This window comes from Emiliania huxleyi (assembly GCF_000372725.1).
Source record: "Emiliania huxleyi CCMP1516 chromosome Unknown EMIHUscaffold_129, whole genome shotgun sequence".
In the NCBI taxonomy this organism is placed as follows: domain Eukaryota; phylum Haptophyta; order Isochrysidales; family Noelaerhabdaceae; genus Emiliania; species Emiliania huxleyi.
In genome coordinates this window covers 155,077-168,110 of record NW_005201298.1, presented here as the reverse complement: position 1 = coordinate 168,110, position 13,034 = coordinate 155,077, and the positions used below count along the sequence as shown (strand labels likewise).

The following is a 13,034-nucleotide window of genomic DNA, read 5'->3' as shown; positions in this document are numbered from 1 at the left end:
TGGCGGGAAGAAGCGGCGCGGCGGCAAGGGTGATGGAGGGCCTGGCACACCTGCGGGTGAGCCGCGGAAGCGGCGCAGTGGGGGGAGGAGGGAGCACTAGGTTAAAGAGGAGGAGCTAAACAATTGTAGCGAAACAAGAGAGCTAAGCTAAAATCACTTGCACAGGTACAGATGGTATGATTGTCTGTAGACGGAGTCTCCTCTTGCACTACCGCTCACCAGCAGTCGAGCGACACTTTGGCGAGGAGAGCTGGCCCGCCGACTCAGCCCAGACCCGGTGCCGACCCTCCTGCAAGACCAATGGAGCAAACGGGTCGGCGCTGCCCGTATTAGAATGGAGGGGAGGACTGCTGTTGAGGCGGGCGAGCGGGTGAGTGATGTGAGGCAGGCGGCACGCACCTGCGATGCGAGCGGATCGCCCGCTGCCGCCCTACGCGTGTCCAGCGAGGCGCGGGCTACAGAGGAGGCGCAGAGGTATCGATCGTGACAGCTCAACGCTTGCCAGCAGCGCCGAGGAGGGCTCGTAGCGAGCGGGCCCGCCAGCAGCAACACACGGCGCCGCGACAAGCTCTTTTCACAGCGCGAACAAGTGTGAACAGCTCCACGAATACCTTATAACACTGGTCTGATACTCCGCTCAGGTGCTCAGGGCACCCATCTGTCCCAGGCATGCAAGTTGTACAGGTTTGTTTCTGCAGGAAGTGGAGCTGTGAAGCTGTCCACACTGGTCCACACCAACCGATCCAGGGTTAATGCTCGCTGCCTTCACCTTCGCCGCGGCGCTGCTGCACACCAGCGGGACGGCGCGGGTCGCTCGCTGCTGCCCCCCCGCCGCCGCCGTGCTCCCGGCAACCGAATACATGCTCCGGCAGCTGCAGCCAGCGCAGTCCATCGGTCTGCTGGCGGCCTGGGAGAAGGCGTCCCGCGACCTGCGCGCTGCTGGCTTTCGCGGGCCGCAGGACGAGGCGATCGGCGAGCGAGCGCTCAAGCTGAAGCAGCTGGCCGAGACGCTACCGCGCGTCAAGTCGACGGCGATGATCCTCGGGCTGTGTGAGAAGGGCTCGCTTTCGTTTGAGACGCTGGAGGAGCCGCACAAGTCGCAGGCTGAGACGCTCTCGCGCACATCCCTCCGAGGCGAGCCGCCGTGGGGCTCCCCTCGCGGACACCCTCACCTGGCCTTCGGCATTGCGCACCGTGCTGGGGGCTGTGCGCACGCACCCTCCCTCCCTCTCCGCCCGCGCAGCCGCAATCTCCGCCGGCCGCGGCTCCGCAATCGCCTTCGTCTCGCAGTGGGAGGACCACGTCTCGATCGACGCGGTGCCGGCGACAGCTCGGCTGCAGCTCGGACGAATCTCGGCTATCCCTCGGCTCCATCTCGGCTCTCTCGCCGCCTCCACCTCCTCGCCCTCGTTCGCCCTCGTCCGTCCTCCGGCTCCGAGAGGCACTGCAGTGGACGCTGCCCACGTGCGCCGCAAAGTCGGAGTGCGCCTGGTCACAGCGCGCCGCTGTGAAGAGGGAGAGGGGGGGAGAGGGGCGGGGGGGGGGGGGGAAAAGGGAAGGGGGGCCGGGGAAAAGGGGGGGGAAAAAAAAGGAAAAAAGGGGAGAAAAAGGGAGAAAAAAGGAGAGGAGGAGGGCGCCCAAAGAGGAACGAGCTTCCCGCAGCTCACGGGTCACGGCGTCTCTTGCAATACCTCCAGCTTACCCGAGATTACCCGAGATTACCCCAAATTAGGTTGTTGTCAACCCGCAGTACCTCGAGTTTGGAGAGGCGGGGGAGGCAGTGTTGCTCGCTGACATTGCGCAGCGCGCGCGTGCCGCGGGCGTGGCCGACGGGAGGTTGCACCCCGCCTACCAGGCGGAGGGAGCTGCTTTTTACGAGGGGTGCCGAGCTCCCTCCGAGAAACTTGCGAGACGCCGCCGAGATGCAGCCGATATCTTCTTCCCCCCCCCCCCCCCCCGTTCCACGCCTCACCGCGTCAGCCCCTCTCTGCTCACAGCCGCGCTGATTTTTCTTCTTCTCCCCCTCTGCTCACAGGTGCGGCTTCGTCGCCGCGGCGGGCGGCGCAGAGGGAGCGCCGCTGCGGTTCGCCAGCGGATCTGAGGCGCCAGAGTTGGCGGCGGCGGAGCCGGCGGCGGCGGCTGAGGCAGTGGCGGCGGAGCCGGCGGCGGCAACGGGACCAGCTGGGGCGGAGGCTGGGGCGGCGAGAGAAGGGGCGGCGGAGAAGCAAGGCTCCACCGACTCTACCTCCGATCCAAGGGCCTAGGCGGCCCGCCATGATTTCTTTAGCCGTGTGTGCTGGCTTGCCTCGGTATGCGTGTATGGCCCATCTCGGCGAGCCGTCGGGCGATCTCCTCTCACGCACGTCTGTCGTTTCTCTCTTGTTTTTTGAGGTGGATGTTATGTATTATGATAAACTTAACTTGGAGCACTTTAGATCAGCAGGAGGATGGGGTACGAAGTCTCGAAGAGATTAGGAGCAGCAGGGACCCGCGAGGGACCATGTGGAAGTGCGCAAGCGGAGCGGTAGCGCCTGAGCCCCCGGGCGGCTGCGCCGGCCGCGCGGGCCGTGGGCGCAGCGTGGGGCCGGGAGCGGCCGGCTCCGTGCTCATGTATCCAGCGTCTCTAGACGATTACAAAGGATCGGACGTCACGCACATTTTGACAGGGACGTCGGAAATCGGACACATCCACTGGGACGAGTCAATTCATTCACTAGAATGACTAGAAAGAGGGCACCCATGGGGGGTGATCGCATCCCCCCCAATGGCGGCGGGCGCCGCAGAGCCGGCATTGTGAGAGTCAATCCCCCCCATTGCGCGCGCGCGCATTGGTGGCGAAGTCGACGCTGCGCTTCAGCTTATCGCGCGCGACCCACTTGGTGAGGAAGTCGGCGGGCATGAGGTCGTCTGCGATCTTGACGACGCGGCACTCGCCCTCGGCCATGCGGCGCTGGAGCGTGTGGTACCGGCGGAGGAAGTGGCGCGAGCGCGACGCGGACATGGCATTGTTGGCGACGAGGACGTTGGCCTTGTAGACTGGAGTTTGCACACTAGGGACCCGCTGCCGTGCGGCCGATGAACATTGTGCCAGAGCCCCACGCCTGCCAACGCCGGTGTGACGGCGCGACACAGGTGGAGGGGCTTGCCCTGCGTTGCCATGGACTGGGTTGGACAGGCACTGATGCCTGCCCCTCCCGCCCCTGACCGCCTGGCAGAGGCCCGACCGGGGTTGGCCCTTCTGCTGCGTGTATCGCCCAACCCGTTCCCCTATGACCATACCTGGAGAGACTCCCTCTCCAGTGGCAGCGACCCTTGCGGTGCCGGTGCCGGTGTGAACGGGCTACTAGCTGACTCCTCGCAACGGGCAGCGTCGGGGTTACCGTGGGCAGCTAACGGGGGCAGCCGAGTTGGCGCCTGGACGCCGCTCGAGGCGACGCCCCTGCGCCCTCCCGGCTTTGCGACCCTCCCGGGCTGGCGTACTCCCGGGGAGCAGCCCTCCCGGCTGGCCGTGGGTGCGAGGAATGTATCGCAGGCTGGGTCGTGCACTCCGGCAGCCCCTCCTGGCCTCGCCCCTGCCTCCCGCAGCCTGACCGAATCCCACGGGTCCACTTGACGGTGTGGTTTCCAGCGTAGATCTTAGGTAACGAAACACACGCTAGCTAAGGACAGGGTCGGACTGTGTTTTGGTTTTAGGTATGTTGTTGGCAAACAAGACACAGAGCTCACACAGGATCACAGCGGGAGGAAAGCGGCGAGTCGCAATTCCAGGGGTCGTTGTGGCGGGCCACCCTGTCCAGAAGGCATGGATGCCAATCTGGGGTCTCTCGACCGAGTCTGATTTCGCCTCGCCGCCTCCCGGTGGTAAAGGCTGTAGAGCCAAAGCGGCGGAGATGGCGGGGGAGGGCGGGGGATCGAGGAAAGCACGTAGTCCGAGACCTAGACCCCAAGAGGTATTTTCTTCTGGAGTTCGGCGGGTTCGGAAAGGGGGTCCGTGAGATCCTCAGGAAGGCGGCGGACGTACTACAGAACAAGCTGACGCGGGCCCAGTACCTCGATGAGGTGACTTGGACCACCAAGAGCTGGCTGGGGCTGCAGAAGCAGCGCATCTCAGTCGTTCTTCACACGGCAATCGCAGAGCAGATTGTGAATGAGCTTGCCTGTGGCGGGGGTGGGCGGGTGCACGGAGCTAAGTGCCTCGCCACCCTCGCAGGAGTCGCTTAGGCGGCTCCCGTGGTGTACCTGTGTTAGTGCCAGTGCGAGCCAGTCCCGTGCCCAGTCCTGTGCCCAGTGTCGTGCGAGGGAGTTTTGTTGTAAAATTCTTCTGGAGTCGCTTAGGCTCCCGTGGGGTGACCTTTTCCGCTTTTGTTGGTACCAGCGCGCCGCGAGCCACCAGCGTTAGGCTGGCTCGTCTGGCGCGTGCCCAGTCTGGATCGTACTTTACGAAACGTGCGTCCTCCGCCTCGTTTCACGGTGGCGCCATGTGTGTTCATGCGCGGGGGTGCTGGGCACCTCCTCTTCTCTCTCTCTAGGTAGGTAGGTAGGTAGAAAGGTGAAGAACAGCCAGGCTCGGACTGGACACCAACGCGGTATGGGTGGACGCTAGACAGATGATGACGGCACGCACGAGCGACACACAGACACAAACAGGCTCACAAGACACACAGCCAGCGGGCTGCCACACACCCTGAGTTGGCGTACACATAACTCAAGGCCATATCCTCCCTGTCGCCCCCCCCAGCACTCCACGGTGCCAAGAGAAACAAACAACGGCACAACGACACAACAGACGACAGGAAGTGATATGCGAGGCTAGAGCAGGCTTGCTCTACCTCCAGCAATCTCTCCGGCCGGCGAGGCACGGACGAGACCGTGTGTGGGGTCTAAGTGAGGTGTCTATGGACGCCCTCCTCAGAGGCTAGCTGCCTACGGCTAGCCCTGTCTCGCACTCACAGGTGATGACAATCCAATGTATGAGTGTATGCAAGCAGAGGCGCGTGTGCTAAATCTAGGCCGCACGTCGTGGCACTATGACGAAGTAGACGTGCGGCCGCAGCGCGCCCGCCGCAGGCTCGGCGGTGCGCGCGTGTTTCTCTCTCTCTCTCTCTCTCTTCTCTCGTGACCGTTGAGCTCGGTATGTGAAGAAAGGCTATGCGATTTCGGGGCCCGGGGTTGTGCGTTTACGTGAAGAAAGGCTACCGCCCCGCTCGTACCTCGCGGGGCTATCGCTCAGTCTGCCATGCTGCCGTCTATAGACACTCGGGCCTTGGAGCCGCCCACGTCGGCAACGACCGTGGCTACGACCGTGGCATCCAGCGTCAGCCACCTCTGCCACTTTGTGCACGAGTGGCTCGACTTTCGCGTGCCAGAGCTGCTCGCGGCGGCCGAGGCGGTTGGCGTTGACGTCTCTGCGACCGACGCCGACATCGACGAGCTCTCTGCCGGCGCGGGCGGCGTCTACCTCCCCGTGAGCTGCTCCAGCGGCTCCGCCGGCCTAGCGCGAGTCGCGGCGCGCGCGGTGCTCGTCAAGCGCTTCGTCGAGGTGTGGGCGAGCGGCGCCTCGATTGCCGAGCTGGAGGGGCGGCTCCGCGCGTGCCCGGCCGAGGTGTACGCGCCGTACCTGCGCGAGGGGTCGAGCTTCAAGGTGGTGGTGGACGGGTACGGCGGGAGCGCGAGCGAGCCGGACCGCCTCGAGCTGATCACGCGCCTCGCCAAGCTGCTCTCTCCTCGCGGCAAAGTGCGGCTCAAGTCGCCCGACTACACGCTCGTCCTGCTCGTGGACTTTGTCGGTCCTGCTGCTGGTGGGACTGCCGGCGACGCGGCGGCGGGCGCGGGCGGCGGCGGCGGTGGCCGCGGCGGTGACCGCGGCGGTGAGGGCGGCGGTGAGGGCGGCGGTGACGGCGGCGGCGGCGGTGGTGGTGGTGGCGGCGGCGGCGGCGGCGGTGGCGGCGGCGGCGGCGGCGGGCCCGCCGCGGCTGCCTTCCGCTTCTACTTTGGGCTCGAGGCTTGCGCACGCCCCGCACTGCTACCTTGGCAGCCACACTTGGGAAGATGGGGCTGGCTCCGGACGGGTGTGAGCCGCGGCAGCCGACGAGCCGATGCCAAGCCCCCCGCCCCCCCGTCCTCCCCCCCCAAAGGTTGGCGTTGGGCAGCGGGAGCTGGTCGGTCGACTCGACCTCAAGCGGCGGAACTACATTGGCACCACCTCCCTCGACGCGGAGCTCTCGCTCGTGATGGCCAACCTGGATTTAATGACCGAATTAACCAGCGAATTAACTCATTAATTAGGAGCTCTCGCTCGTGATGGCCAACCTGGATTTAATGAACGAATCAACCAGCTAATTAACTCATTAATTAGGAGCTCTCGCTCGTGATGGCCAACCTGGATTTAATGAACGAATTGACGAGCGAATTAACTCATTAATTAGGAGCTCTCGCTCGTGATGGCCAACCTGGATTTAATGAACGAATTAACCAGCGAATTAACTCATTAATTAGGAGCTCTCGCTCGTGATGGCCAACCTGGATTTAATGAACGAATCAACCAGCGAATTAACTCATTAATTAGGAGCTCTCGCTCGTGATGGCCAACCTGGATTTAATGAACGAATCAACCAGCGAATTAACTCATTAATTAGGAGCTCTCGCTCGTGATGGCCAACCTGGATTTAATGAACGAATTGACGAGCGAATTAACTCATTAATTAGGAGCTCTCGCTCGTGATGGCCAACCTGGATTTAATGACCGAATCAACCAGCGAATTAACTCATTAATTAGGAGCTCTCGCTCGTGATGGCCAACCTGGATTTAATGACCGAATCAACCAGCGAATTAACTCATTAATTAGGAGCTCTCGCTCGTGATGGCCAACCTGGATTTAATGACCGAATCAACCAGCGAATTAACTCATTAATTAGGAGCTCTCGCTCGTGATGGCCAACCTGGATTTAATGACCGAATTAACCAGCGAATTAACTCATTAATTAGGAGCTCTCGCTCGTGATGGCCAACCTGGATTTCATGACCGAATCAACCAGCGAATTAACTCATTAATTAGGAGCTCTCGCTCGTGATGGCCAACCTGGATTTAATGAACGAATTAACCAGCGAATTAACTCATTAATTAGGAGCTCTCGCTCGTGATGGCCAACCTGGATTTAATGACCGAATCAACCAGCGAATTAACTCATTAATTAGGAGCTCTCGCTCGTGATGGCCAACCTGGATTTAATGAACGAATTCACCAGCGAATTAACTCATTAATTAGGAGCTCTCGCTCGTGATGGCCAACCTGGATTTAATGACCGAATCAACCAGCGAATTAACTCATTAATTAGGAGCTCTCGCTCGTGATGGCCAACCTGGCGAGGTGCGGGCCCTCGCAGCTCGTCTTCGACCCGTTCTGCGGAGCCGCGAGCCGCCTCGACCTTTGACACGTCCATGACACATCCATGACACGTCCGGGACATGTCCGTAGGCTGATGGACTACTCGCTGCTGCTGACATGTCCATGACCCGTCCATGACACGTCCGGGACATGTACATGTCCGTAGGCTGATGGACTACTCGCTGCTGCTGACATGTCCATGACCCGTCCATGACACGTCCGGGACATGTCCGTAGGCACCGCGAGTTGCCTCGTCGGCGCCGCCGCCTTTGGCGCACGCGTGCTCGGCTCCGACCTGTACGCCCCGGTGCTTCGCGGCGCGGTGCGGTCCCGATCTGGCCCTTCCAAGGCGACTCAGCCGAAGAGGCAGTCGATCGGCCTCACCTTCGAGCAGTACGGGCTGCCCCCCCTTCTCGGTCTCGTCCATGCCGACTCGGGGCGCGCCGGCTGCCCGCTGCGCACGTCCCGCGCGCCGCCCGTCGGGTGCACTTCCTAGACACCTCCTAGACACCTCCTAGACACTTCCTAGACACCTCCTAGACACCTCCTAGACACCTCCTAGACACCTCCAAGACACCTCCTAGACACCTCCCAGACACCTCCTAGACACCTCCTAGACACCTCCTAGACGCCTCCTAGACACTTCCTAGACACCTCCTAGACGCCGCCCGTCGGGTGCGGAGGGCGGTCGCGTCCCCTCTTTGACACGTCCATGACAGTCCATGGCACGTCGCTGACGTGTCCGGGACACGTCCGCAGGCGGCCGCGTCCCTTCCTTGACGCCATCATCACCGACCCGCCCTACGGCATCCGCGAGCGATCGGCGACGCTCGACGACGCTCCGCTCTCCGAGCGAACCCTCGAGGAGGCGACACTTCCTAGACACCTCCTAGACACCTCCTAGACACCTCCTAGACACTTCCTAGACACTTCCTAGACACTTCCTAGACAGCGAACTCTCGAGGAGGCGCAGCTCGCCTCGCACGTCCCTCGAGGCATGTCCACGACACGTCCACGACACGTCCACGACACGTCCGGGACACGTCCACAGGCGCAGCTCGCCTCGCACGTCCCCCGCACGGCGGCCGCGCCGCTCGAGGCGATCTTCGCCAACCTCTTCAAGACGGAAGCCCATCATATTTCTGTTTTCACGCGCGTACTGTCTCTTTTCAGGCGACCCTCGCCGACCGCTTCAAAACAGAGGAACACGTCTTTTTATACGCGCGTACCTGTCTCTTTCAGGCGACCCTCGCCGACCTCTTCTCCCTCGCCACGGCCTCTCTCGTCCCGGGCGGGCGGCTGGTCTTCCTGCTGCCGTGCACCCTCCCCCTCGCCGAGTCCCTTGCCCTCCTCCCGCCTCACCCGACGCTCGAGGTGCCTCCGCGGGGACGAGGAGGCCGCCGAGGCAGGCAGAGGCCACACGCCCTTCCCAGCCGCCCGTGCCGGTGCCTTAGGTGGTCGGCGCGTGCGAGCAGCGCATGGCGGCGCGCTGGTCGCGCTGGTGCGTCACCATGATCCGGTCGGCCGACGGCTCGGCCGAGGCGACGACGAACGGCGCCGAACCCTCTCCCGCCGGCGAGGAAGCGGCGGTGCCGGACTTGCGCCGCACTATTTTTGAGCGGAGATGCGGCGGCGGCGGCGCAGCGGCGGACAGGCCCGTTGCGCCCGTCCTCCACCCAGAGCTGCAGGAGAAGGTTGCGCGCCGACGGGCGGGCTATTCGCGCAACGGGCCGCCGGCGCCTGAGGCATGCGCACAGAACGGCGGATAGCGCGTGCGTGGCGAATGCACGCCGGTTCGTCACCACGAGTCGGGGCGTTGGGTCCATTTTTTTTATCGAAATGCATGCACATGCATATATACGACAAAGAACCCTGCACAAAGATCGCAAGGGCGGGGGCCTGTTCCTTTTTACCCATCTCACAGTAGAGAGGTGTCCGTTTTTATTTATTTATTCATATATACGGTTTTACACACACACCGCACTCTAAAAACTTTAAAAGAGTTTTACTTCGGGGCCCCTCCAGGGGGCGACCCCTCCTGGGAGGTCGGCCTTCCCCGTGCCGGTCCTCCCCAACCAACCCCGCCGGCAGAAAGAGCTGCCGGCCACATTGAGCGGTTCGTCCGCGTCGCGCACTCGCCCCAACCGGGGGCCGCAGACTCGATCTGCGCGCCAACGGCTGGTGACGCTGTGTTGTTCCCCTTGAGCTAGTCCTTCCCCGGTCGCCTAGCCTCTGCGCTGTCTGGCGAACGCCTGTATGCCATGCACGCGGACCACGCTTGCGTGGATACGTGGCTGGCAGGCTGACCCGTGTGCGGGGTAACCCGCGCACGGGGAAGCTTCACGGGTTCGAGTCGTCAAACATTTCCGGGTAGAGGGTGTGGAGGGTGAGTTGACGGAAATCGAGGGACGCGACCCACTTCGCCACAGACGGTCCCACGCCTCGCCGCTATGACGGCTACACGACCGCGGCTCGTGTGCGTGTAGCCCTAACCTGGACTTTTGCAGGTATACCCGGGTTTTACCCGGAGTTGGCCTCGTGTCGTCTAAGTTCATGGCCCCCGGCCTTCCAGCGTCTAAGTCTGAGCCCGGCTCCGTGCGGGGGCTAAGTTGAGCGCTCGCTCGCTGCAGAGGCTAAGTGTAGAGCGACCCTCTAGCCCCTACTACCCAAGATTGGGGCGGGACAACCTGACCCCTTAAATCAAGGGGGCCAAACCCGACGGGACTATAAAATACCCGGGGTTCCCCCCCTTCCCCTTTATGGGGGTTCCACACCCGGGGTTGGTGTGGGTGTACCCCTACCCGGGATTTTTGCGGGTATCCCGGGTTTTTCCCGGGAGTGGGCCTGGTGTGGTTAAAGTTCAGGGCCCCCGGCTTTCCAGGTTTTAATTTTGACCCGGGCTCCGTGGGGGGGTTAATTTGAGCCCTCCCTCCCTGCGGGGGTTAAGTGTAGGGGGCCCCTTTAGCCTTATTCCCCACCCTTGGGTGGGGCCCCCCCCCCCCCCCAGCAGCAGGGTTTTCCTGTTGGGGGGGTCAGGACCCCCCCCCCCCCCCCCAGCAGCAGCGCTCTGCTGCTGGGGGGGTCAGACCCCCCTCCCCCCCCCCTAGCAGCAGAGATGGCTTTAGATGTGCAGGGGGGGTACCGAGCAATGTGCGGCCGCTCTTGCTGCTCTTGTTGACAGTTCAAAACAGGCAGCGTGTCATAGAGAAAATGAAACCCACAAGTAACCTTGAGTGTGCACGCGGCCCGCTCTCGACTGGCGCCCGAGTACGACGGCCTACGCCGGCTCAAGCGCGAACTTCACAAACTTGCCGGCGTGCCCTTGCTTCATTCCCACGCTCTCCGCCACCGTCGCGCGCTCCGCCGCGTCCATCGTCCGCAAGTAGCGCAGGTCGTCATAGCCCTGCTCTTCGAACGCCGCCGCGTACCGGCCCAGCCCGACGCCCTCGAGAGCCTGCAGCACCGCCGGCATGCCGAGGGGCGGGAGGGGCTCTCCCGCCGGCATGCCGAGGGACGGAAGAGGCTCGGTCGCCGGGCCGCCTTGCTGCGGCGCGGCGCGCGACGCACGCCACGCCAGCAGCGCCGAGCACACCGCGCCGTCCTCGTCCACCAAGTTGGGCGCGGGCTCCCAGGAGGGCGCGAAGCGCGCAGCCGTCCATGCGACGAGGTACTCGACGCCGCCGCTCGGCCGGCGCCGCTCGGACAGGATGCGGTCCACCTCGAACTCGGCCGAGGCGGCGGAGGAGGCGGCGGAGGAGGTGGAGGGGTTGGCGCCGGTGGCTTTCTGCCGCTTTTGCCAGTTCGATGCGCCGGAAGGCCGCTTGCGTGGTGTGTTGCTGGCCTGCGGTGCTGACCTGGCCGCCAGCTCAGCTTTGCCCTCTGGCGTGCTCGCATAGATTCGCGCCGCCTCCTCTGCCGTGGCGTAGCGTCCGAGAGTGACGGTCTCCCCCCCGCGGCACACTTGGGCACAGTACGGCACCGAAGAGCGCGCCCGCCTTGCAAACATGGGCTGCAAGCAACGCGGGTTCCGTGGTCAACGGGCGTTCGACCACACCACCGGCCAAGGCTACGTCAAGTCACAGCGTGGCCACTACCATGATGGGATCTTCACCAAACGCAACAAGTTCAACCTGCTTCTCCACGAGACATTCGGCGGCGGCTTCTCGCCGCCAGCAGTTGCAAAGATCAACCGCCTTGCGCGCAAGGCTCAACGCTCGGGCGTTGACCGCACCGCGTACCCTCCCCACTCCCGCCTCTCATTTGTGTCACACCACGCGGAACGCATCTCCATCGCTTCGGTGAAGGGGGTGAACCGTGCCATCCTCGATCGCCGTGCAAAGCTCGCTTCCGAGCTCTCACGCCGCGCGTAGGGCCCTTAGGGGCCTAGAGAACACAACCCCCTCTCTCTTTTCTCCCAGTAAGCTATAAGTACGTACGTACACTGAGTAAGCTAAAAGTACGTACACTGAAAAAGCGCCTTTCGTCGTATCATTTTGGTAACAGCCACCCCAAACGCGTTTGATTCATGCTCGAAACGCGGCCAGCCAGCCAGCGGGTCCTCTTCGTGTGCGGCACGTCGGGCGGCCGGCGCGTCGTGCTGTACCGCTTCCCTCCCGAGGATGCTCCCGGCGCCCTCCCGCTCCCGCCCAAGGTGACCGCCTTCTGCACCGCCGACGAGAGCGCGGGCGGCGCTCTTGGAAGCTTCACCTGCAACGTGCTCTCCGCCAGCGGCACGCGCCTCTTCCTCTCGGTGGTCACCCCTCCGGCCGGAAACGGGCCGCCGTCGGGCGAAGGCCCGCAGAGCCTCGCGCTGCTCTCCACCGCGCCGTGCATCCTCGACGCGCAGCGGTGCCTGCGCGCGCTCTCCAAGCTCTACCGCTCCGACGCCGCGGCGCGCGCCTCGCTCCCTCTCCCACAGCGGCAGCGCTCACACCCGAGTCTGCGCGAGGGTGGAGGCGGACGCCTCGCCGCCGCCACCGGCATCGGCCGGGCGGGAGGCGAAGGCGAGCGGCCGCCTCGCCCCGACGACTGGAGGGAGAGGCGGCGGGCGCGCAGGCAGCAGCACGTCACGCGCGTCTTCCCGGACGGACGTGGCGATGCCACCGGCGGCGGCAGCAACGATGGCGGTGGTGACAGTGGCGGCGGCGGCGGCGGCGGCGGCGGCGGCGGCGGCGGCGGCGATGTCTCAGCGAGCGCCATCGTGTCTGCGGAGACGCGCGTGCGCCGCACGCTCCGTCGGCAGAGAAGCGACGGCGGCGTCGGCTGCGCTCCTGCCGTCTCGCTCCACCGGTGGCTGGAGGCGCCCTACCCCGGGCCGTTGCGCGTTGTCTTGCGTTAGCCGTTGATAGCACGCGCCTCGCCCCGCCCTTGTAGGCGCGCTGTGCCGCCCGCCAGCTCGACGTGCTCTCGCTGCTCGAGGAGAGCGCCGCCCCGGCCGCCTCGCTCTGGCCGCAGCCGAGCGCAGCCAGCGGCACGCTCGCTTCCGGCGGCGGCGGCGGCGGCGGCGGCGGCGCGCGGGTGGCGGGCGGCGTGGTGGGCATGGAAGGGTGGGGCGACTGGAGCGCCGCGGCGATGCTCGCGCTGTGCGGCGCCGAGCTGAGCGTGCTGCTGTGCGAGGCGGCGCTGCAGGAGCCACCGCGGAGTAGTTCG

General features: G+C 64.2%; 2 protein-coding genes across 2 annotated transcripts; both read left to right on the top strand.

Annotated features, from left to right (window-relative positions):
* Positions 1-752: 752 nt before the first annotated feature.
* Positions 753-2,264, top strand: EMIHUDRAFT_110031 (hypothetical protein; the record flags this gene model as incomplete). The annotated part of the gene is made up of 4 exons (XM_005789379.1): positions 753-1,206; positions 1,244-1,317; positions 1,733-1,881; positions 2,036-2,264. 4 exons carry the CDS (start codon positions 753-755, stop codon positions 2,262-2,264), a joined length of 906 nt encoding a protein of 301 aa, XP_005789436.1.
* Positions 2,265-5,236: 2,972 nt separating this feature from the next.
* EMIHUDRAFT_467112 (hypothetical protein) lies at positions 5,237-9,242 on the top strand (the record flags this gene model as incomplete). Its single annotated transcript, XM_005789378.1, has 4 exons — positions 5,237-6,070; positions 6,135-6,227; positions 8,628-8,759; positions 8,840-9,242. 4 exons carry the CDS (start codon positions 5,237-5,239, stop codon positions 9,152-9,154), a joined length of 1,374 nt encoding a protein of 457 aa, XP_005789435.1. The 3' UTR covers positions 9,155-9,242.
* Between the last annotated feature and the right edge of the window lie 3,792 nt (positions 9,243-13,034).